A 22,525-nucleotide genomic window follows, 5' to 3' on the forward strand; every position below is an offset into this window, starting at 1 on the left:
CAGCGTGAATGACAATGGCATTTGTATCGAGAGTCTTGACATTCCTGGGATGCGCCCCTGTCCTTGGCAGGGGTGCTGCCATGAAGGGTCATGGCCCATTGCCGCACCACATCTTCGGCTGCAGAGCGTTCTGGCACCTGGGTGTCGTGGTTCGCACTGTTGGCAGTTCAGGCTTGAGAAGCTGCAATCTGCTCCTGCTTTGTAAATGCCACTATTCCATCCGATGGACCCAAGCAGTGGTAAAATAGGTTGTTTGCTAGCAGTTCTCCACTGCATTTTTTTGTCTTGGTAAGGCCTTCTGAGAGCCATATTTTCCATTTCTTTGCTGGGATTGGAATGTTCTAAGAGCAGTATTGATACTTTGCAGATGTTGCTTGTAACTGCAAGTAAGGGAGTTGGAGGGCAGAAAGATTGGGCTGTAGGTTGGGCTTAAACCCAAACCCACTTCCTCAGTGGGGGAAAAAAAAGAGTCAGGGGAGTTCTGCCAGCTTTATTTGAAGTAGCTAGTATGTAAGAGATAGAAAGCTATGCACAATGTAATGGAAGAAAAAAGAGTAATTTAGACTTTATCTCCTCTGTTACAATGGTTTTAACTTTTAATTCATTCATTATCTTACTGCAATCCTTTTCCTGCTTACATTTTGTGGAACAAGTGGTTGAATTACTTAGGATTGATAGCATATTTAATAATGCACTTCTTTATAGTAGCATCAGAAGGTTGTATTTGACCAAGAACATGTTTTTATTATCTCTTATCTTTCAGATTTGTTAAGATATGTTATATTTTACATAAGAAAATACTTATATTGCAGTATGGTAATGTGAAAGTGACTTGTTACAGAATTAGAGTCTCAAAATTTAATAAGTTGCAAATTAAATTGAAAACAGTGGAAATTAATTAAATAAGAGGTATTTAATATTCTTGTCCTTCTAGTAAGGGGTTCCTTGACATGATGCTTTCTTCAGTAGTACATTTGGGAGAATACACCTTAGGTGAGGAGAGGATTTAGGTCTAATTTTTGGTGTTTTCTTTGTTGAAGCCCCACCCAGCCATTAACACTCCAGTCAATGAAACTGTTGAAGAAAGCAGTCAGGAGCCTGCTGAGGGGAGTGAAGAAAAAGCAGGAACCAAAAGAAAGAAGTCTTCTGTCCCAAAAGTAAGTGGTTGAATTTCTGCTTTGCTCTGCCAGAAACATTTTCAAGTCAAAACTATATTGCCAAGTCTTTACTTAAATACTTTAAACTAACAGTGGTTTAATATTGTAACTTGCCTGTGTTTGCTTTTTTTGAGGTATACTTACAGTAATGCTTTTGTCCTTCTGTTTTCCTTTTACGGTGCTCTATATGTTTTTTGCAAATTAATTTCTTTACCAGCCTGTATTTCTATATCATAATATATTTAAAATTCGTACAGTAGTTCCTAGGCGGGAGAAGTTGGAAATTATAATTATCATCAAGAATTAGGTTAACTTTTCCCTTTCTGTTTTTGAAGACTTCTTCATATTATTGACAGGTATGACTCACTTTTTATTGTGATCATTTATATGGAAAAGCAGAACAGAGTATTGGGTTGTCATGGGTGAAAGGGTACTTAAGTGTGTTTGCCAGAGAAGGTTTGTAAGAATCAGCTTGATTTAGACCTGAATGAACTACTTAGGATATAGAGAATCTCATATATCAATTCAACTCTGAAGTCAGGAATCAGTATGCAGCAGTTTATACAGTTAAACTTCTCTGCTTTGTAAATGTGTGCATACCTTAGAAGCCTTCCAAAACAAAATTCATTTCAGTCTGAAACATCTTCGGTTCAATTTGCAGATGCAGTACATAATTTATACTGTAAGAGGTAAAGCTTCCTAGCTTACTGAACACTTAAGGATTCACTGCTTTGAACTTTTGTCTATTCTTGAATGTTCTGTTCATATGGGGATATTTCTCATACGGCATGGGAGATATACTGTGTGTTGTCAACTCTTCTCAGTGGTTTTAAAAATATAATTCTGAAATGACAAAAAATGTCACACAGGTAGGATTGACATTTATGGTATCTCATTTATACATAACTCATTTTTGGAAATTACTACTCAGCAGGATGAGCAGTGGCCTTAAATGTCAGACTGTTTTGAATAGACTTGCCTTCATTCTTGACCTGTGTTTCCATTTTGATTATTTGCCAAGATTTAATGTAGTTTTTCTGTAGGTGTTGCTGGCTCTTCTTCAGTACTGATTCACAATTGCAGCTGAAGAATTTGCATTGTGTCAGATACATAGCAAATAGGATTAGTCCACTAGCTGTAATAGTTGGTTATTCAAGATTGGTGGGAGGCAAAAAAAAAATTAATCTACTGGTAGATACTGATAGATGATGTTGAGAATGGTTTTGTTGTGTTGGAGCCTGCAAAATTTTGATTATTTCTCCCAACTTCTTACTGCCTAGAATTCCTTATTTCAGTACTTGAAAGTGTGGAATGTAAGGGCGATTTGCTGTACCTTAGCAGTGCTTTGAAACACATAATTTCCTGGCAATGTCAGCAAACCAGTGCTGCTCTTTCCTGTGCGTGCTGCCTATAAAAGCATTTGTTCTTAGCATTTGCTGCTGTGGGAGGGGGACTTCTTTTAAACTGATTAATCAGTTTGCTTCACTCTTTTATGCCTCAAGCAGCATATGCTAGTGGGAATGCCGATGACTTCAGCTTCATGTTGCTCATCAAAAGTGCTTTTAGGCTGTTCAGTGCTAACACAGTGTAAGAGAAACAGGAAAACATAGAGCCATTTAAACATAAAGATGGACAGGAAGATCCTGAATGGGTCAAAGAACCCATAATATAATTAATCATCTTAAGGCAAAATACAGAGCAAATTTTTTTTTTTTTTTTTTTTTTTTTTTTTTTTTTTTTTAATCATAATAATGTAGCTATATAATTTCATTAACCAGTCCTTGTACTCTGGTTTTCTTTGGTTTTAGTGAACCAATAGTTCTTCTGTCTTAAAATTGTACTCTGTAAAAAGACTCAATAATGTTCTGTATCTTCATATAATTAGAAATACTGTGTGGTAGTTGCTTTGTTTAGTGTTGAAATTTTAAAAGCTAGATATTTAAAAATGGAATTTTAAGAAAGGTGCTTGAAAGTGGGACAAGACAATAGTATTCAAATTGAGAGAACTGATAATCTTAAAGACATGCAGATACATCAGCTGCAAGGAAGTGTTGATTATTTTCAAATAAATAATTACAAACTCTTGATTTTTCAAGTTTAATTGCTTTCCCAAAACCAAAACTAGCATTTTAAAGGTTTAAAAAAACCCAACAAAACAAGAAAAAGTGCATAAATTACCATCTTACAAATGATGAAACAACTTACTTTGTGGTTTCTTTATTTGGCCATTATTACTATAATTATTATGATTCAGCAAGAATAGGATTGGTTTTCTTCTTAGTAGCTAATGCAGTGCTGTTTTTTAGATTTAGTATCAGAAAAATGTTGATAACACACTGATGTTTTAGTTTTTGCCAAGTAGTGTTTACCCTAAACCAAGGACTTTTCAGTTTCCCACCTGTCAGTGAGCAGGTGCACAAGAATCTGTGAGGAAGCACAGCTTTACAGACATGTGTCCATAACTGACTGAAGGGTTATTCACGCAGAATCCGAAGACTGGGTCAGCCTGGAGGGAACCTAGTCTGGCTCGCCTTTCTGCTCAAGCAGTCATCCCAGAGTACATTGGACAGGACTGTGTCCAAATTGTTCTTGAATATCTCCAGGGAGGGAGACTACAAACTCTCTGAGCAATCTTTTGCAGTGCTTGGTCACTGCACAATAAAGAAGTTCTTCCTCATGTTGAGGTTGAACTTCTGCGCATGAGTTTGTGCCCATTGCCTTTTCTGCTGTTGCTTGGCACCGCTGAGCAGAGCCTGAATCCATCCTCTTGGCACCTTCTCTCCAGACACTTCAGCGCATTGATGAGGTCCCCTCTCAGTCATTTCTTGTTGAGGCTGAGCAGGCCCAGCTCCATTGACCCTTCCTCACAAGAGGAAATAGTCCAGTACGATTAGACTTTTAATGGGTACCTAAGAAATGAGTGTACTTGCAGATTTAAACTAAAGTGAAGCACAACCTGGTAATTAGCATGTTCTCTTTTTACTGTAAAGTACTTTCTAATGCATTTTTTATCCTCTGTGGACTTGCTTTGCAGTTATCCCCTAAAGGGGATAATAATTTACCTACAGAAGCTGAAACAGAAGAAAAGGAGATAGACACTTCAAAGGAAGATGATCTGCCCTCTGAAAAAAACAGTAAAGAAGTACGTGAGAGCTTTTTTTTACATAACAGAGAACAGCATAATATTATGTTTATTGGTGTAAATCTGTTACTGAGTATTAAGACACTGGAAGTATTACTACTGTGGCAGTTCCAAGAGCTGTTTTAATTATGCAAAACTTTGTATGCTCAGTCACATTTATATCTCTCACTGAAGTGACCAGAAATTGAAGTTTGCATCAGAGAGAAAACTTCTAGTCTGATATGTCTATAAGTTCAATTAAAACAGTTGGAAGACTGTATATTTTATCACATACCACTTACACTTACTATATTGCAAATGTACCTCATTTAAAAACTAGATAAAGAGTCTAGATAGATTAAGACATCACTACATAGCATCTTTATTTAGAACAGAACATTATTTTATACTTAATTTCTTTTTTTAATCTTGGGAAGAAGTCCTAAGTATCAGATAATCATAGAATGATTTGGGTTGGATCAGACCTTAAAAATTACCTAGTTCTAACCCCCTTGGTCATTGACAGGTACATCTTTTCCTAGACCAGGTTGCTCAGAGCCCCATCCAGCCATGCCTTGAACACTGCCAGGGATGGGGCACACAATCTGGCGGCAACTAGTTCCAGTGCCTCACTACCCTCACAGTAAAGAATTTCTTCCTAATGTCTAATAATTTTAGATTTTAATAATTTAAAAGCACACAGTGTCTTCATGTGCATTACAAGAATCTTGTCTAAGTTGTGTGCCAGAGGCTTTGTTGTGTAAAAAAACAATGGAATAAATGAAATATATCTTCGTTTTATTAAGATTCTTAGGAACATTTTTTAATCTTCACAGGATGTGGTGAAAACAAATGATGCTTCTATTCCTAAAGTTGCTAGAAGAGGAAGAAAAAGAAAGGTAACAATATATTTAATTACTTCATGTTACTGGCATTTTTTGGATGTGGTAATACTGGATGTTATTTCCTTTCATGGCAGATTATGCATAAATTTAGGTGTTTCACACTTTACTCCCCCTTTTCAAGTGTCTGAAAGATTTGCAGGAATTAAAGTTTTCCCAGAGTGTTTTACAAGTCTTAGCTATTTTTAATTTGATGTGGAATATGGAGTCCTGTCTTTCCCAAACAGTTCATTGCAAATAAGAAAAAATAAGACATAAACTGTTGCTGAACTGCTAATAAAATAACCTGCTTTGGAGCTCTGAAAAATTTCTCTTAACATCTTTGTCACATTGAACTAACACCTGAAATACTCCTCTTTTTCACAAATTTGTGATTTTTGTGGTCTTTACAACCTGGGAGAGTACAGAGTTACTTTGAAAGATATGGTTCCAGCTGCTTGCTCAGAATACGCTAGCCTTAAAGTTCTTGTGGTTGCACAGCAAGCCAGATCAGGGCACTGACGCAACTGAAAACTAGAAGTAAGTAGGGCACATCTTAATTTTGTGTTTGAAATCTTACCTTCCAAAGTTACAGATGACAGCAGGGATGGTGGATGAGTATGAAGTGTTTGTGACCTTTGTTACAGAAAAGTAGCATGCTGTATCTGTACTCTAGTTGTCCTTTGTGCTGGACACTAAGTTCTTGACTGTTTTCCCCATTTGGGTTTGGAGAGGGTGAAACTGTTACTTCAGAGACACCTTTCATGTGTACAAGCAATCACATAATAACATATTTCCAGAAGTTTAAAGGTGTTTTTTTGAGAAATTCAGATATTGGTGCTATGTATTTTTTCACTGGTGAAATTAATTCTTTCAATTAGTCTGAAAAACAAGCTGAAGCTGAGGAAGCAGCAGCAGGGACAGCAACGACTACTGGGCCAGTGTCTCCAAAAGTAAGCCCCAAAAGAGGAAGACCAGCAGGTAACTTCAGAAGAATGATTTAATTTTTTTCACCACAGAAATATTTTAGTAGAAGTAGTCAGGGAGTTATTTCCTTTCTCTGAAGTACTACAGAGTATTTTTGCATGCTAAGGCAGATTTTGCTAATAGATTGTAGTAAGAAAAATCTCAAATGGATGAATTGAGGACATGAATGGATTTAAATTGTTAGTATTAATGTTTAGTCTTCTGAATTAAAGACTGGTTAGTTTGAAGTCTCTGGCGAGTTTGTATTCATTAAAGGTCTATAAAATACTTCAAAAAAGTTAGAAGATCCATAAAACACAAAGATGGGAATTGGGGGAACAAGGAGCCTGTAGATGGAGTTCAGAGGTCAAGAAAAACAAAGTAAGAGCTAAAGACACACCTTCAAATGTTTGAGGTGGTCTCTGTTGATTGATAGGCAAATAAAAAGAAAATATAACTGATTTTTTTTTAATGTTTTGTTAGAACCATTTAGTAATAATACTGTAGTTCCTGTTTCTTTCAGATTAGCAATGCTCTGTTGTCACTTTAATTGTAAGCTTGCAGATATCCTTGATCACTAATTAGTGGTTTGGAAGACAGTTCTTGCAGCAGTTAAGTTGATTGTATGAGCACCTAATCAAGGAAAAAATAATTTATAGTGCTCTGTATCTGCTGACAATATAAAAACAGTGGAACTACAATTAAATAGACTTTAATCACTTTTGCCATGAAAGCTGTGAGGAAATTAAGTATTAATTCATCCTACTCTGCCATTTCATTACATGCACTAAATGTGCTTTTTTAATATTTGTGGGTTTATCTTTACAGTTTTTTGCTAGTTTTCACTAACTACTGTCAATAAGAGCAGGGAAGGGTCTGTAAGAGATTCTTTTTGGAAAATATATTATGCAGTGTTTTCTGTTGGTAGGATGCTTAAAAGTGCTTTGTGCTAAGAACAACAACAGTTTAAACTCTGAATATTAGGTTTTCTGACTACATAGTCACTGTGGTACTGGACAAGCATTTGAGGTACATAAGTTCTAAGAAGGCAGGCTGTTTGTCTAACTCTTAACAATATGGTGAATCTGATGACATTAAGAGGTTTGATCAGCACTGTAGTGTGGTGGTAGAACTTATTGGCAGTGGTTTGTTAGCCTGAAAAGTGATGGGAACCCTAAGATATGAGTAAAACTAGTAGACAACAAAGAGTATAAATGTAGACATAAGTGACTGCTTTTCATCCTCTAATGTCAGGTTTCTCATTATCTAGTTTAAGACTCATCTTAGTTACAGAACATACGAAACAAATTACAACTGTATAGATTGCAAAAAGCACAAGAATTAGCAGCCAGAGCCTGTGGCTAGAAAGCATCAAAGTTTTTTAATTCACTAGTCAGCTAAAACAGCTGCCAACACTAACTTTTCAGAGATCTTCATTAAGTTTGGTATTCAATTACCTTGAATTCTGTACAGTAACAAAGTTAGGGTGTATATTTTGATTTAAGCATACCTTATATCTTGTCATATGGACCAGTAACAGATGGTGGCTGTGGACTAACTGATTATTTCTGTATAACTAATAGCTTCTGAAGTAAAAGTCCCAAAACCAAGAGGAAGACCCAAGTTGGTGAAACCGTCATGTCTTTCAGAGGGTGACTTGTGAGTTTTTTCTTAATATTAAGTTTCTTCATTGTCAACTATGTTGCTCCTTGTGTTAAGACTTGAAAATGTTTATTCCTGGCAGATTTTTCCCCTGTAGTGTTCAATATAAGTTAATAATTGTGTAGATGTTTTTATGATAGAGTAATTCAAGGAAGGACATTTCTGAAACCGGAGAGACAAGATATTAACCTTCCTAATTTGTCCAATCTGTAAAAAATTCCTTATATGATGGTATGCTGAGTGTAGAGGAAAGACATTTATTAAGAGAAAATACAACAACTAACAAAAATAAAAGAGCAATTTCCTTTTTGTACATTTTTGTTTCAGAAATCTCCTTTGATGAAATTGCAACACTGGTTGCCTGAATTTTGGTTTTGCCACTTCAGTTCTTATGTCAAGTCATGCTTCTAGAAAGTCAAGGAAAAGTTTAACATATGTTTAGTTTTCTATAAATTGGCAGATGCACAGTTTTGGAATACGAACAACTTAAGTATACTTTAAACCTAGTTTACAGTTTATGCACTCTGTGTCTTACAGACCCATCTGTGTGTAGAGTGTCCAGAGGATTAATTTCTTAGGTTACAATCTGTGCACTTAGACCCTCCATATTGACATTTATTTGATGGGGTTTTTTCCCCCCACAGGTAGTGGGTTTTAATTTCAGAGAAAATACTCTTTTTGAGGAGTCCTTAAGTGAATTAACTTTGTCATTTTACAGTTCTGTGGTTAGATCCAGCTTCCTGAGTTAGAATGTTGTTCTTTCAAGTCACTGTAGTTAATGAATGTGATGCCTAAATACTGGTTTTTTTTAGTGTTAATGAGGAGGAGAAGGTAAAGAAAAAAGGACCAGAAGAAAAGCCCAAAAAGCAAGGGAAAAAAGATGAGGAAAGTCAGAAGGAAGAGGAGAAATCAAAGAAAGAATTTGATAAAAAGGAAGGAAAGAAAGAAGCTGAACCAAAGAGGAAAAATGTTGCAAAAGTGGGTTCTGCATCAGCTTCGGATTCTGAAGATGAAGGAGAAGAGCAAGAAGGGGACAAGGTATAATTCTGTTTTCCTGATAAATTTATTACAGAGGAAAGTAGTTATCGCTGGAGATCTTTCTTCAAGTTAGTGCTAGATTTTAATGACAGGAGTCTGGTGTGGCTGGTGTACAGGTATACAGAATAAAAGTTTCAGAACTATATTTTTATCAAATAATTATTTCAGGAGCCTCTAGTATTTTCGAAGAAAAGCGTCTTTTCTAAGACATTTACTTTTTAACAAAAGATTTAAATGTCAAGGGGCATATGGGGCTTTTTTAATCTGTGTTCCTTGGAAGACAGATGTTGTTTTCCTTGGGTGCATCTGAAGAATATGTGGCTTGAAATCACATTTTTGAAAGGTACTGTCTCTAGCCAGCAATTTGTAATGTCTTAATTTTTCTGGAGCTTAGTATTGCCCTTTGGTGCTTAGTATTGAACAGTAAAAAAGAAGGAAGTACTAAATAAATTGTGTTTGGCTTCAGGGAAAGCTGGTGTTTGTCTGGCTGCTCCACAGAGTAGAGTTGTTTCAGAGATACTTAGTTTCATCTGTTTACAGAATAATAATTCAATAATGTTATTTTTCTCTTTCCAATCATAAAATGCCAAATGACAACAGAAGAAAAAAGGGGGAAGAAGCTGTCCAGCAGCACACAGAAGAAACACTGTAAGAAGCCAGCATGAGAGAGAAGTAACAGAAAGAAAACGTAAGCAAGAGGAACAAACAGAATCTGAATCGTGAGTATATTTTAACATGATGGTTAGGTTGTAGGAATGCTTAACCTAATCTGAGGTGAAACTTCTGGAAAGCTTTCAAAATGGTTTGCACTGTGTTCTCCTGTTGTCTCCTCCTGGCCTTTTTGGTTTTCTATCTTCTTTTTGAGAGGAGAGTGAAAAGCTCCTTAAACCAAAATTTTCTATTGTGGAAGAATAGAAAGAACGGAACATAGAAATTAAGTCATGTTAGTCTTTCGGTGATGTAGAATCTCTAGCAGAGGACAGCTGGTGTGTTCTTTTTAGAACTAACTTAAGAATGTCCATGTGAAAAGGGATCAATGTGGAAAACTGTTCAGGACAGCCATATATTTTTCTTAAAATTTTTAGATTAAATTGTTAGGGCCTGGTAGGTCCTGTTAGCCTATTGTTATGGATTTCTGGTAAGGTATGGAATGCAGGTTAGCAGGAAAGTATTTCCTTCTCTCTCTGACAGTTGGAACACATGCTGTCAGACAGAACAAGGAAAATATAATTACTATTGCAAAGCCAGTTGACTGACCAAGAACATACTGCATTTAGAAGATTACTTGAATCAAACATAAGAATAGAGTTCCACTAGGAGCTTAGAGAGTAGGACAGTAGGAAGAAATCTGAGTCATTCACTATTCTGCAAGTGAGTGAAGAAGCTGCACCACAACAGCTTGATGTTCTCATCCCCACCAGTAGTGGGAGGGCCAAAGAAAGTAAGAGAATAAGGTAAAAATTTAGAGGAAAGGAAGAGAATAAAGTTTCTCTTCACCTGTCTTTTTCACATTCACTAACAAGAATGTCGTTTGTTTAGGTGTTTCTTTACTTATGCTCCAGCCCTTTTTGCTCTTCTTTCTATCACTCCTCTTGAGACCTAACAAAAATACTCTACCTACTTGTGGCAAACCTAGGCATCTCCAGTTTCAGAGATACTAAATTGCCTTAGCATCTTAGCAGCTTTTAATATATCATTATTTAACACATGCTGATTTGATTTTGGTAATCCAGCTGTCATATATTGATTTAGTTACAATAACCAAATTTCTACTTTTAAATAGCTGTCATATTTTATGCATTGGAGGGTAGATAGAGTTCTGTTTCCAGAAGATAAAGGGAATGCATAATTAATTTAATTACGGTTGATGACTAATACCACAAAACTCAATATTGATAAAATGTAAAATTAGTATAGGCTGAAATGTGTTTTGATTATTTTGCTCATCATCATAGTTTCCATGTTCTGATAGCTACTTCATTAGTATTTTTTTAGTTAGGGTGCTTTGTACACCATTCTGTATACATACAAAGTTTACCTGTACTGTTGAGATTGTGCTGCCTGTTGAAGCAGACGAGTTTTCTCTTCTTTATGAAGAAAATATGGAAGATAAGGCCTACATGTTTTATGTATGCATATTAGTATGATAGGAAGAAAACTAGCCACAGGACATTTAGTCATGATACGCTTAAATATGCAAATTCTAAAAGTAAGCTTTTAAATCTCTCAGTCAGACAAAACTGAGGTATTGTTAAACAGAAGTTCATGATTTTCTCTGCATAAGGAGCTCAAAATCTTGTTTCAGAGATTTCTACCTGTCTTCATCCTATAACTGAAATGGAAACGAATTTTTTTTGTTGTTGTTTTTTCTTTTAGTTTTTTTTTTTTTTTTTTTTGAGTCTCAGCTTTATTTTCAGTATACACTTGGGGAAAGATCAAAGAGGTTTATTGCTGCATTACTGCACCTTTTTTTTTTTTTATTTCTTCCTTCAAGAACTTTCAAATTATTGCATTTGATACATTTGTGGTCAGTTGTAAGATATGTATACTGTTACAATTAATTATTTGAGAAAATAGCTTGTAGGAACTGATTATGATTAATTGATCTCTCTACAAATTCCCTGTGGTAATGGTAAATAATTTTACTCCTTTTGTCTTGATAATTAAAATATCTTCTTTCTCCACAAGTTAGTTCTGTATAATGCCATTTTTCCAGTTAATATGCAACAAATACCAAAATACAGTTTGGAAATTATTTATTTTTATAATCCTTTAATTCACAGCTTCTAGAAAAATACAGCTCTGAGTACGGAGGACTTATCAGCAGTATCCTAGCTCATAATTTTTTTTTAACTTGTTTGTCCTTGAAAACCAGGGTTGGGCTCTTTGTGGTTTTTGCATGCTAATGTTTTAGTGAGATAATACCTCAAAATACTCATCCAAAAACTGGGGTGGGGGGAGTGGGGAAAGCAGGTTTTACAACATTGTAAAAACATTTCAACATTTTTGATAGGCAGAATAAAGAAGAAGGCAAGAAATCAGAAGTTAAGAAGATTGAGAAGAAGAGAGGTTAGTTTGAAGAATCTGAACAGTACTTTTTGGTCATTTTATATTTTGAATGTAATTTCTTCCTGGATAAGATAATGTAATGCTGAGGGTAGTTGATAATGTACTGCTGAGGTTGGCTGTATGGAATCAGTGTGAGCTGTTTGATCCATGATTCTTCTTTCACATTTGTGAAAGTGCATTTTTGTCCTTCTGTGTTCTTTCTGCAGTGCAGTGCAGTAGAACAGGTCTTTGCTATTCTAACTTCACTGTCATTTGAGCTTTTAAACCTCAATCTCTTCTGTTTGTGAACATGAGGAAAAAAAGCTTTTATTCTTTGGTATAAATCACTTCACTTACTCCCATCATTTTTTCCTTTGTATCTTCTCATGACAGAGTACTCTGAGAGACCTCTTGAAACTATTTAGTTTTACTTCTCACTCAGTAGGAGGCTTAGATTCAGAGTACTATGGTCTTGTCTGCTAGCCCGTGCCTCCAGACTGACCTTCATAAGGATAAGTAATTCCTTTTTCAGTACTTCCATCTTTGAGGACAATCCAAACCACTTTCTGTAATTTGTAGTATAGTACAGATCCGGTGGCATGGACTCCACCCAACCCAATGTTGCAGCAAGAGGGCAAATAGCAACTATCCAAAGCCCATCCAAGATGAGTTTGACTTAACTGAAACTGCCATGTCCATTCATCTTTCACACTTCTGAAGCACGTGTTTTGGGAACATTTTGTTTGGATGGATTTGGACTGTAACTTGACCAGTTTACTGAAAACAAACCACCAATATCCAGGTGTCCTGTCATGGAAAGTCTTCCAGCTTTGTAACTTCTAATATTTATTAAAACTTCTTGTTAAGATGGCCTACAGTTGGAGTGTGGCAGCTGTGTTTTGGAATAGAAAATTATTTTCAGTTGTAATTGCTAAGGAAAAAATTGTGTGTGTTGCCAATAATATTCAGTTTTAAAAGCTGTATACTTTTTGTCTGATTGCATTTATATGTGTACCTGCATGTAGGATACCGGCTTGTTTTCTTTTGCATTCTGTATGAGGTTTACTTATGGAATCATTTCTGCAAAAGCAAACTTGGTGTGAATAACAAATGTTCATGAATATTATTTTTAATCTTCAGAAACTTCAGTGGATTCTAGGCTTCAAAGGATACATGCAGAAATAAAGAATTCCCTGAAAATTGATAATCTTGTAAGTATGTTTTTTAAACTGATTCATGTTTCAAATTCCAGTAGGAAATACTTGGCATGTGTTCTTGTTTTTAATTAATACTCTGAAAATGAAAGGAATTTTTTCCATATGAAATATAACTGCTGCTTAAATGTGGTTACTGTCGGTAGTGAAAGATGAATGTCAGCAAATGAAATGTGTTTTATTTGAAAATACTACCTAGTAAATTATTTACCAGAAACATTCAGATAGAATTACATCAGAACATCTGGTGCCAGATCAGCTTGCTGAGCCATGTGGAAACACCAGGACACTGGATGCAGTAGCAGGAGGAAAGTGATTAGGGCTGCAGTCCACTGACTCCACTCACTGTCAGTGGAAATCTGCTGCCTGTCAGGGGTTTGGATTTGGAATGTTACTGACAGATGTTTGAGGCTTTCTGCTCCTATGACTATTTGTTTACTGCTGCAGGTTTTCAGGTTGGGCACTTTGAAAGTATCAAGCATGACTGTGTGACTCTAAGGGTAATGGTGAAGGTAGGGGGACCCAGGGTGACCCCTTTATTGAGGAAAAGTCTCACAAAGGAATGGATAGGTGTGTTAGGAGGTGGCAGGATCCACCCAAAAGTGCTATTAAGGGGCTGGCCAGCCTGATTAAAGAGCATCAAACTAGGAATGGTAGCAGAGAAGGAAATGGTGGAGCAGGACGGCAGTCAGATGTAAACAGATGTCAGCAGGGTGATATAAACTGACTCTGTAATCAACAGAATTTCTTTGCAGAACAGGAGTGAAGTGACATCACCACAAGCATCAGCACATTGAATGAGGAACTGCTGGCAGCCCAGCATAATGAGGAAAACTCTCATAACCTTTCTGGAACGATCGCACAACTGTGTTTCTCTTAGGGATGGCTGTACACTAATACATGTAGTGTGAGGAGCAACTGGACATCTCTCTGCAGTTGCAGGGCTGTGGTTTCATTGGTATTAGAGATTCAGGTAGAAGTGAGGTGAGCCTTGCCTTACATGTTTACAGGCTCTTTAGTAAATATGGGTTCTGGGAAGACAAGATGAAAGATAAATTCATGTGAGAGACCAGTTGAAATGTGTGGAGCTTTGCACTGGAACAGCTTATAAACCAACTGGGAGCTTACAAGTAAGGATTAATGGGCAAACTAAAATGAGTGACATCCTGAGAATGTCTGCTGCAGGTCCCCTGATCAAGGACAATAGAGAATTAAGTCATCTTAATACAATGGGGAGACACCTTTAAATCTAACTGGAAGCTTAAAACATCCTGGTATTTGCTAAAGGATAACACAGCAGTGCAGGAAGCTTCTGGGTTTTGGTAATGTCCTGACATAGGTGATCAAGGAGCTGATAAGGCAAGACACCCTCTTAGACCTGATCCTCCAGACAGCAAAGATCTGGTCAGGCATATGAAAATCAGAGGCAACCTTAAATGCAGTGACTATGATAGTGAATTTCAGGGAGAAGGGAGCAGGACAAAAAGGATCACAGCCATGGTCTTGAGAGCAGACTTTGACTTCTACAGGGATCTGCTTGGAAGAATCTCTTGAGAGACCATGCTAGAGGGAAGACAGGACAAGGAGATCTGGCTCACTTTTAGGGACTACTTCATTCTCAAGGCTGATTCATCTTAAAGTATAGAAAAATGTGGGCCTGCTGCTGATTGGGATAAGCAGATAGGCACTCTAGTAAAAAAAGAAATGGCTAAGGTAACCAGTGTCATCTTGACCTCAGTTTGCTTGTACACTTCTGTTCTGGAATCCTTGGTCCTCAGACCTAGAAGATTGAAAAGGAAAATATTGATGCTCAGAGGACAAAGATAAAATTAGAGAACATATAGACAGAGACCCAATACAGAATAAGCAGAAGTGTGCTGGAGGATGATGTCATTGATGTCATTGTCCATCTGCTCCATTTTGTTTTTGAAAAGTCATGGTGATGAGGGGCTGGTTCCTGAGGACTGGAAGAAAGCAAATGTCACGCTCATTTTGCAGAAGGAGGATCTAGGTTACTACAGGCCAGTCAATCTCACACTGATCCTTTGAGATGTGATGAGACAAATCCTGGAAATTGTTTCCAATGATATGAAGTACAGTAAGAGCTCTGAGACTTGTCAGCATGCATTAATGGAGATGAAATTACTGTTGACTAAAATGGTGTCCTTTTGTGGGATGATCAGCTTGGTGGATGAAGGAGTGGATATTGTTTCTATTAAGATTAAAAAGGCTTTTGACACTTGTCTCAGGACAGCTTCAGAGACAAACTTTTGAGGTCTGAACTAAAAAAGGCAGATAGAAAGGTGGACTGAAAACCAGCTGAACAGCAGGGCACAAAAACCTGATCGATCACAGAGTCCAGCTACAGGCCAGTCACTAGTAGTTAATACTATTAAAATGTGTCATTAAAGACTGGGATGATAATACAAACCACACCTATAGCAAGTTTCCAGATGATACAAAACTGAGATCAAAGGCTTGATGGAAGTATTGCCATCCAGAGGGACTTGAACAGGCTGGAGAAATGGTCCAACAGAACCTTCATCATCTTCAATTCCAGTACTGCACCTGTGGAGTGATAACCATGTGTCTGCAGCATGGGCTGGGGACTGCGTGGCTGAATAGCAGCTTGTCAGAAAATGACCTGGGCACTAAGCTTAGCATGAGCCACCAGTACAGTTCTTCGGCTAAAGTGCCCAACAGCTTTCTGGGCTGCATTAGTGGGAGAGTTGCTGGAACCTGGGAGCAATGTGGTGGTTGCCCTCTGCTTGGCATTGATGAGATATTGGACTATATTTTGGGCTCCCTAGAACAATAGAGATACGGACTTATTTTAGGGTGCCCAATATAGGGCCACAAAGATGGATTAAGGACTTGGAGAATGTAGTGAAAAAGAGGAGGCCAAGAGAGCTGGGAATTTTCAGTCTGGCAAAAATAGGAACATAAGAAAATAAGCATGAGTGAAAAGCATGGCAGCATGAGGTGCAGCAAGCTGTTTCAGCTACGGAAACACAGAATTGTTTTGGGTGTTGGAGGCAAGGTTCTGCTAGTAAGGGGAGGGGGCCTCCTTGTGCTAGACTTAATTACTTCAAGCCTGCTTCAGTGGAGGAGCTGCTGCAGGGCATGGCTGAGCCCCTCAGATGGAGGTGCATCTGTGAAAAGTTAAAAAGAGGACAAAGCATACTGGGAGGCAGGAAGTGTATGAGGACGGTTCTCTGTGTATATCTACAGTCTGCTTAAGGTACTTTCCTGCCTTCTCAGTAGTTAATCACTTGGGAAAAATTGCACATGGTAAAGCTTGGCTATGGTGAACAGAATCAAGCATATAAGTATTAGAATCATGAAAGCAGCATAAAGCTTGCTTTATGTATGTTGAAAGCATAAAATTCTTGTTAAGTGTTACAATTTAGTCAAATATAATTTGCCTTTTATGGGAGAAGCTAAGAGACAACTGGTGTTAAATTTTTGTTGCCAAATTTGACTATATAAATGGTTTTTAAATTAAGTACATAGTCAAATTAAGGATATTATAGGAAGGTGTTGCTAAGCACAGAAGTTAGATTAGTATGGCTAATTAAAGATTACTAACATGTAAGTCATCAGACTAATTTCTTGTTTATATGCAGGATGTGAACAGGTGTATTGAGGCTCTTGATGAGCTTGCATCCCTTCAAGTCACAATGCAACAAGCTCAGAAACATACAGAGATGATCCTAACTCTCAAGAAGGTGAGATTTTCAATGTTGGTTAAAGTAAAGTGTATGTTTTCTTAAATGGACACCAGCTTTATTTACTGTTGGAGTACTCTGGATCCCTGCAGATCAAGAATGATGCAGACAGACTGGGGAGGGCCATCAAGAAGATCAGAGGGCTAGACAACCTGCCCTGTAACCAAAGACTAAAGGGTTTAGTTCCTTCTGGGAAAAGTCATAACATTATTCTAGCAGGGTTGCTGCAAAGAGAAGGTCAAGGCTTTTGTCTTCACCAGAAAACATGTGGGTAAGATGTGGGGCAACAGATGCAAGTTGCACTGGGCGAAGGGTTTTATTTTGATACTAAAAAGCTTTATTTTTTTATTATTTTTTTTACAGTAAGAACGGTTGTTTTACTGTAACAACCTCCTCAGGGATGTGGTAGAGTTCCATCACTATAGGTTTTCAAGATGTGATAGGATCAGGGGGGTTGATAAAGGGATCCAGCTTCTCTTTCCCATGAAGGGTAGGACCAGGAGATCTTTTGAAGTCCCTCTCAACTGGCAGTTCTGTTTCTGTGACACTTCAAGTACAAAAATCTGTTATTTCATTGGAGGTTAAATAAAGAATTTAACCTAGCATGTAATGAAATTACACAGATTTCAGGACTTAAGTGGAGCTTGTTTTATTACATTGATTTCAGATCCGGAAATTTAAAATCAGCCAAGTTATCATGGAGAAATCTACGATGCTATATAACAAGTTCAAAACCATGTTTCTGGTTGGAGAAGGAGATTCTGTTCTTTCCCAAGTACTAAATAAATCACTTGCTGAGCAAAAGCAGCATGAAGAAGCTAATAAAACCAAAGAACAGGGGAAGAAAGGATCAAGCAAAAAAACTGAAAAGGAAAAAGACCAAACAGGTACGTCACTGTGGCTTTACTTTCTTGTCACATTAAAGACTTAGTCTCCGTTAATTTTTGAGCCAGCTTCAAAATATCCTTGATGTAGAAGTTTCACCAGTCTATGAAAACCTTTTCATATCTGAAGCTGTCAAGGACAATACTGCTACAAAAAGCAATAGAATTCTGGGAGCAGAAGTGTGGGTTTTTTTTCAGAAGACCATTTAAAAGTTACACTACCAAGATCAAGTGGGTGGTATAACTAAACAAATTACTGTAACCTAGGTGCCAAGAATTCAACACAGCTAACTATAGTAGGAATGTCACTTTACTTGTAATTGTTGAAAAAACAAGGATGATTTTAAAATCCAACCACTTCTGAGAGAATGTATGATGGAGTAGAGGTTCCATACAGATCTTTCCCCAAACCAGTGATCAGCACAACTGATACTTTAACAAAGAAGCTACACTGAGAGACTTCCTGGGCATAGTCTGACTAGTGAAGCCACTCCAGTTAAAGTAAACGCAACTTCAGCAGAACACATGGAAATTCCATCTTGTTGCCTAGTCACATAGAGAAGGGAAACTTGTTCTGTCAGAATAGAGGGATATTTTATGGAAGTAGATTTTATTTTATTTTATTTTCTGCAGACAGAAAATCTGATTCTTACATGCATTCCTTTGCCCTTTTAAAAAATGAACTGCTAAACCCTGATTATCTTCACAATGATAGTCAATACAGAATGATGCTGTAATGGATGATACTTCATATAAAGCATAAGATTATCTGCTTTGGAACAAAGGAATTTACTGTTTTATTAAATTGCTCTTGTGTCCTTGGAATTCAGAACTGATTATGAGAAAGTATAAACAGATAAACTGTAAAAATTCCGATTAATAACATATTGTATTTTTTCTTACTGTAGCTTAGTAGTTTAATAGAGGAGTTCTTTTATAAATCTGAAACTTCAGTAAAATGGACCATCAGTTCAAAGAGTGACGTTCCTTGACAATTCACACAAAATTCACTGACTCATAATACCACAGCAAAATATGTAGTCATCACAGAAATTGTATAGGATAAATATTTCTGCCCTGACTTCACTAAATATACCTTATAGCTAGTGCTGTTTTCCTTCTTGAAAAATCCATGCTATCATTAAACATTCACATTTATATAACTTGTATTTTGATTATACGTAATTTGTTGGAATCAAGAGTAAATGAGATGTGATGGAACTATTAACTCTACAGTTAAAGTAACAAGAATCCCAAAAAATCTGACCTGGTTAGAATGGTGAAAGAACTTACTACTGAAGAATATTCTCTCACTGCTCAGAATACAAACAAGCATTAAGTTTGTGATCTGCAGCCTAGCAAGCACGGGAAGAACTTGAAATTGCATGAAAAACGCAAATTTTTCAATTCCCATTGCTAAAACCATAAGATGAGGCACATTGCATGAAATGTTCAGAAGTTTAAGCCATGTCATTTTGTGCTTTTGAATTGTTTCAGCTGCCTGGGTCTCAAGGTGAGGGGAAAATATTTATAATGTTTTATTTGATTAAGGTAAAGAAATTATTGAGTGTTATTATAATACAATTTTATTCCCTGCAAGTACCATTTTTCTGCTCTTTCATTTTAAAGGTTCAAAGATTCTGAATGGAGGGTCTGAAGCCCAAGACACCAACCAGTCACAACACAATGGAGAAAATGCTGAAGAAAAGAAAGATAGGCATGAAGTTGGCAGTAAGAAAAAGTGAGTTGATAACGTTACTGAGCTGAGGATCTGTTCTGCTCTAGCTTAATCACATAATATAGAACAGCATTAAATTGAAGTTACTTAACCATGTTGAGGTACTGTTTTCTTTAGGGTTTGTTGTCAACTTCAGAGAGCAACAGCGTGCAAATCTTCTGTTAAAGTTTTGAATGAATAAACATTAGTTTGCTTGCTGCTGTGGAGACTTAAAAAACATTACAGTGTGTTCTGCTGTTGGAGAGAATCAGCATCTGGTGGACCAGGGCAAAGTAAAAGCTTTTTCCTGTATTTTAGGCTATTAAGTTGGAAGCAAAGGAAGCCTGAACCAAGTCTTAGAGAAACTAATGAGATTTGTTATTTTTTTTGTGAATACGTATATTGTCATAAATAGACAAGCCACTTCAAATAATTTTCTACGGTTGGCTATAGAGTCACTCAAATGCAGGTAAACTGCAGGCTAGGACTTGAACCTGTGAAATTCCAGAAGTCTGACTGCTTTATAGAGGTGGATGTACTTACCATTTAAAACATGAAGCCATAAGAATGCTTGAATTTGTCTGGTATTAAGTATTTAAACCTTGGTTTCAATGAAAAATATGTTTTGTAAACAGAAACAAAAAGCAATTAATTTCTTAGAGAAATACTTTATAGAATTTAGTAACAAATATGGAAAAGGCCAGAATTATCCTAGAGTCAAATTGTTTTGTTGAATTACACTTTGTTTTCTCCAAGGACTCTGCACCTTGCATTCAGAGATTCTTTGTGTTCAGCAGTATGTATTAGAGCAAGTTCCTGTCATCATGTCCTGGTTTAGGGCAAATCTGGGAGGAAATTTGTTGGATTAGATTATAGATTATCTTCATGCACATATAGGAAAAGCTGCAGCTGCCTGGCATTCTTTTGGCTATCTGCCAAGTTAAATTTCTACAAAAATATTGACTGTTATTTACAGTAAGGTAAACACAACAAAACAAAAAACCCTTAAGATGAAAATTTATCTGGTATTTACTGTGAGGCAGCCTCAGAAGTACTGAAGTGGATTTGGGAGTTTTCAACCAGTTATGCCAAATACTCACTTGGTCTGAACAAGCAGCATGCTACAGGAACATAGTGGAGTTACAGGTTCTCAGTGGGTTCTCTTCGTAGGTTCTCAGACAGGTTATATTCAAGCCCACTTTCCAAAAAAATACTGTATGGCTGCTTGGACACAGGGTCTGTGAACATACTCTTAGCTTACAGCAGTAAACCAGATTTTTAAATAATCTCCTTGCAAATACAGTGTGTGTTGAGAAATGCATCCACATGTCTGAATTCAAGCTCCAGACTCCCCAGCATACAAACTTCCTTTCATTCAGTATTTTTTGTACATTTTTATTCATAATATTGATTTCCTAGAAGTGAGAAACAAGGATACAAAATAAATAATGTCCAAAACACCTGTGTGGGTCACTCCAAGCAAAGAGCTGGTAAACCTCTTAAATCACAGGACTATATACAGTTCTGAACATTTCTCCCTGTCTGTACCTTTCTGAAGATGTAATTCAGAAATTTTGGAAAAAAATTCTCTAACTTAAAATTTCTGATCTGATTGGCACCTAAAAACATTTTTCAGGGTGTTTTTGGTAAAAATACATAACTGCTCCATGAGGTTACCTCAGTTCAGGGACACAGTGGATTTCAGTGGCAGGAGGTGAGGCATGTTAAGTTAGAGCACTTTTCCACCTAAACTGACATACAGTACAGATACAAACAGAGCTCTGAATGACTGCTCTTCACAGCCCATCATGTACTTAATAGTGGTGCCTCTCACTGCCAACTTAGCTTCAGATTTGAGAGCGCTGGGGTAACACAGCTGGCATCACTAACAGCCTCAGTTCTGCAGACTTCATGTACTGCTGAGTGTTCATCAGCATTGCTTGCTCTAGTCTGTACAATCACCTGGAACAAGTCTTGCTTCCTGCCTTTGTATGTGGTCAATAACATTGTTTTATTTTTTTTCTAGGACATGTGATGAAGAGAGAGAGCTTGAAAAGCCAGCAGATGATTCTGCCTTTGAAAACAAATGACATTGCTGAAGTTTCGTTGGTTTTTTTTTTTTAATTACAATTTAAAGAGGATTGTTAAGTTTTGCATTTGAAATCTATAGACTGCTGAAATTCTAAATAATTTTATAAGCATAGTATTTTGAAGTTAAATTTTGTGGAATAAAAGCCCCTTTAATCTTGGTTTAAAAGTATTTAAACACTTTTGCCAATAGTTATATCCAGTATTAACAGGTAACACATTTCAAAAGATTAAAATCCCAGTTAGAAAATGCTTACGTGTTACAGGAGTTAGAGTTGTAGTATATTTTTAACTTACTACTGTATGTTTGTCTAGTTAATAGCAGGAAAAAGTGTAAATACTTCTAACTCTCTAGTTGCTTTATTTGTATAAAACCTCCTCTCTTCCTATGATACTGACCTCTGTGCAGTTTTTCAACTCTTGTTGGGGATGTCTTTTCACTGTGTTTTGTAGGAGTTGAAAGCGGCATTTTTATAGCTGTTACAATGTTTAATGTATGAGTATACTTCATTGTTTGGTTTTTTGAATAAGTTTAGTTCTGTTCTTGCAAAATGCGTTGTGCCAATTTACTGCAATGTGACTTTTATAGTTTGCTTTTGGTATAGTAAGTATACTGAAAAGAAGTGTGGTGTTCTCACAGAACCTGTTGATGCAGAATGGCTGGAAAACACTGTCTTGAATGATTTATGGAATTAAAGAATTTTGAACTGATTAAGGCATCCTTGTATAGACAGAACCATTCATAGGAAAAACATGAGTCTCGTTTTAGTGCTATTTTGGTTTTACTGCTTTTGCATTAAATTGGGGACCTATAACTAGAATTTTAATAGAAACACTGGTAAAGTGTTTTAATTCCTGAAGGTGTGAAAGGGAATAGAACAGTTACAAACCTCTCCGAAGAGTGTTTCTTGGGACACAGACTTTGCCCAATTCTATAGCAACTTTTATGTAGTATTTGACAGAGCCTGGTTAGAAATCAGAGTTTGCAAATCCTGAGAATACACATAGAACATGCTGAGTT

At 36.7% G+C, this 22,525-nt stretch overlaps 1 protein-coding gene across 5 annotated transcripts in view; it reads left to right on the forward strand.

Annotated features, from left to right (window-relative positions):
* PSIP1 (PC4 and SRSF1 interacting protein 1) overlaps positions 1-22,215 on the forward strand; it is a 33,398-nt gene extending 11,183 nt beyond the window's left edge. For all 5 annotated transcript variants that reach the window (XM_056514620.1, XM_056514619.1, XM_056514618.1 and 2 more), the window contains exons 5-17: positions 1,041-1,157; positions 4,192-4,299; positions 5,115-5,177; positions 6,041-6,140; positions 7,709-7,784; positions 8,600-8,825; positions 9,426-9,544; positions 11,839-11,894; positions 13,014-13,084; positions 16,714-16,815; positions 17,483-17,702; positions 19,329-19,440; positions 21,443-22,215. In XM_056514620.1, coding sequence (XP_056370595.1) covers positions 1,041-1,157; positions 4,192-4,299; positions 5,115-5,177; positions 6,041-6,140; positions 7,709-7,784; positions 8,600-8,825; positions 9,426-9,544; positions 11,839-11,894; positions 13,014-13,084; positions 16,714-16,815; positions 17,483-17,702; positions 19,329-19,440; positions 21,443-21,506 — 1,434 coding nt within the window. In that variant the 3' untranslated portion in view covers positions 21,507-22,215. The remainder of the gene's footprint in view (positions 1-1,040; positions 1,158-4,191; positions 4,300-5,114; positions 5,178-6,040; positions 6,141-7,708; positions 7,785-8,599; positions 8,826-9,425; positions 9,545-11,838; positions 11,895-13,013; positions 13,085-16,713; positions 16,816-17,482; positions 17,703-19,328; positions 19,441-21,442) is intronic.
* The last annotated feature ends 310 nt before the right edge of the window (positions 22,216-22,525 follow it).

This window comes from Oenanthe melanoleuca, chromosome Z (genome assembly GCF_029582105.1).
Source record: "Oenanthe melanoleuca isolate GR-GAL-2019-014 chromosome Z, OMel1.0, whole genome shotgun sequence".
Lineage (NCBI taxonomy): Eukaryota > Metazoa > Chordata > Aves > Passeriformes > Muscicapidae > Oenanthe > Oenanthe melanoleuca.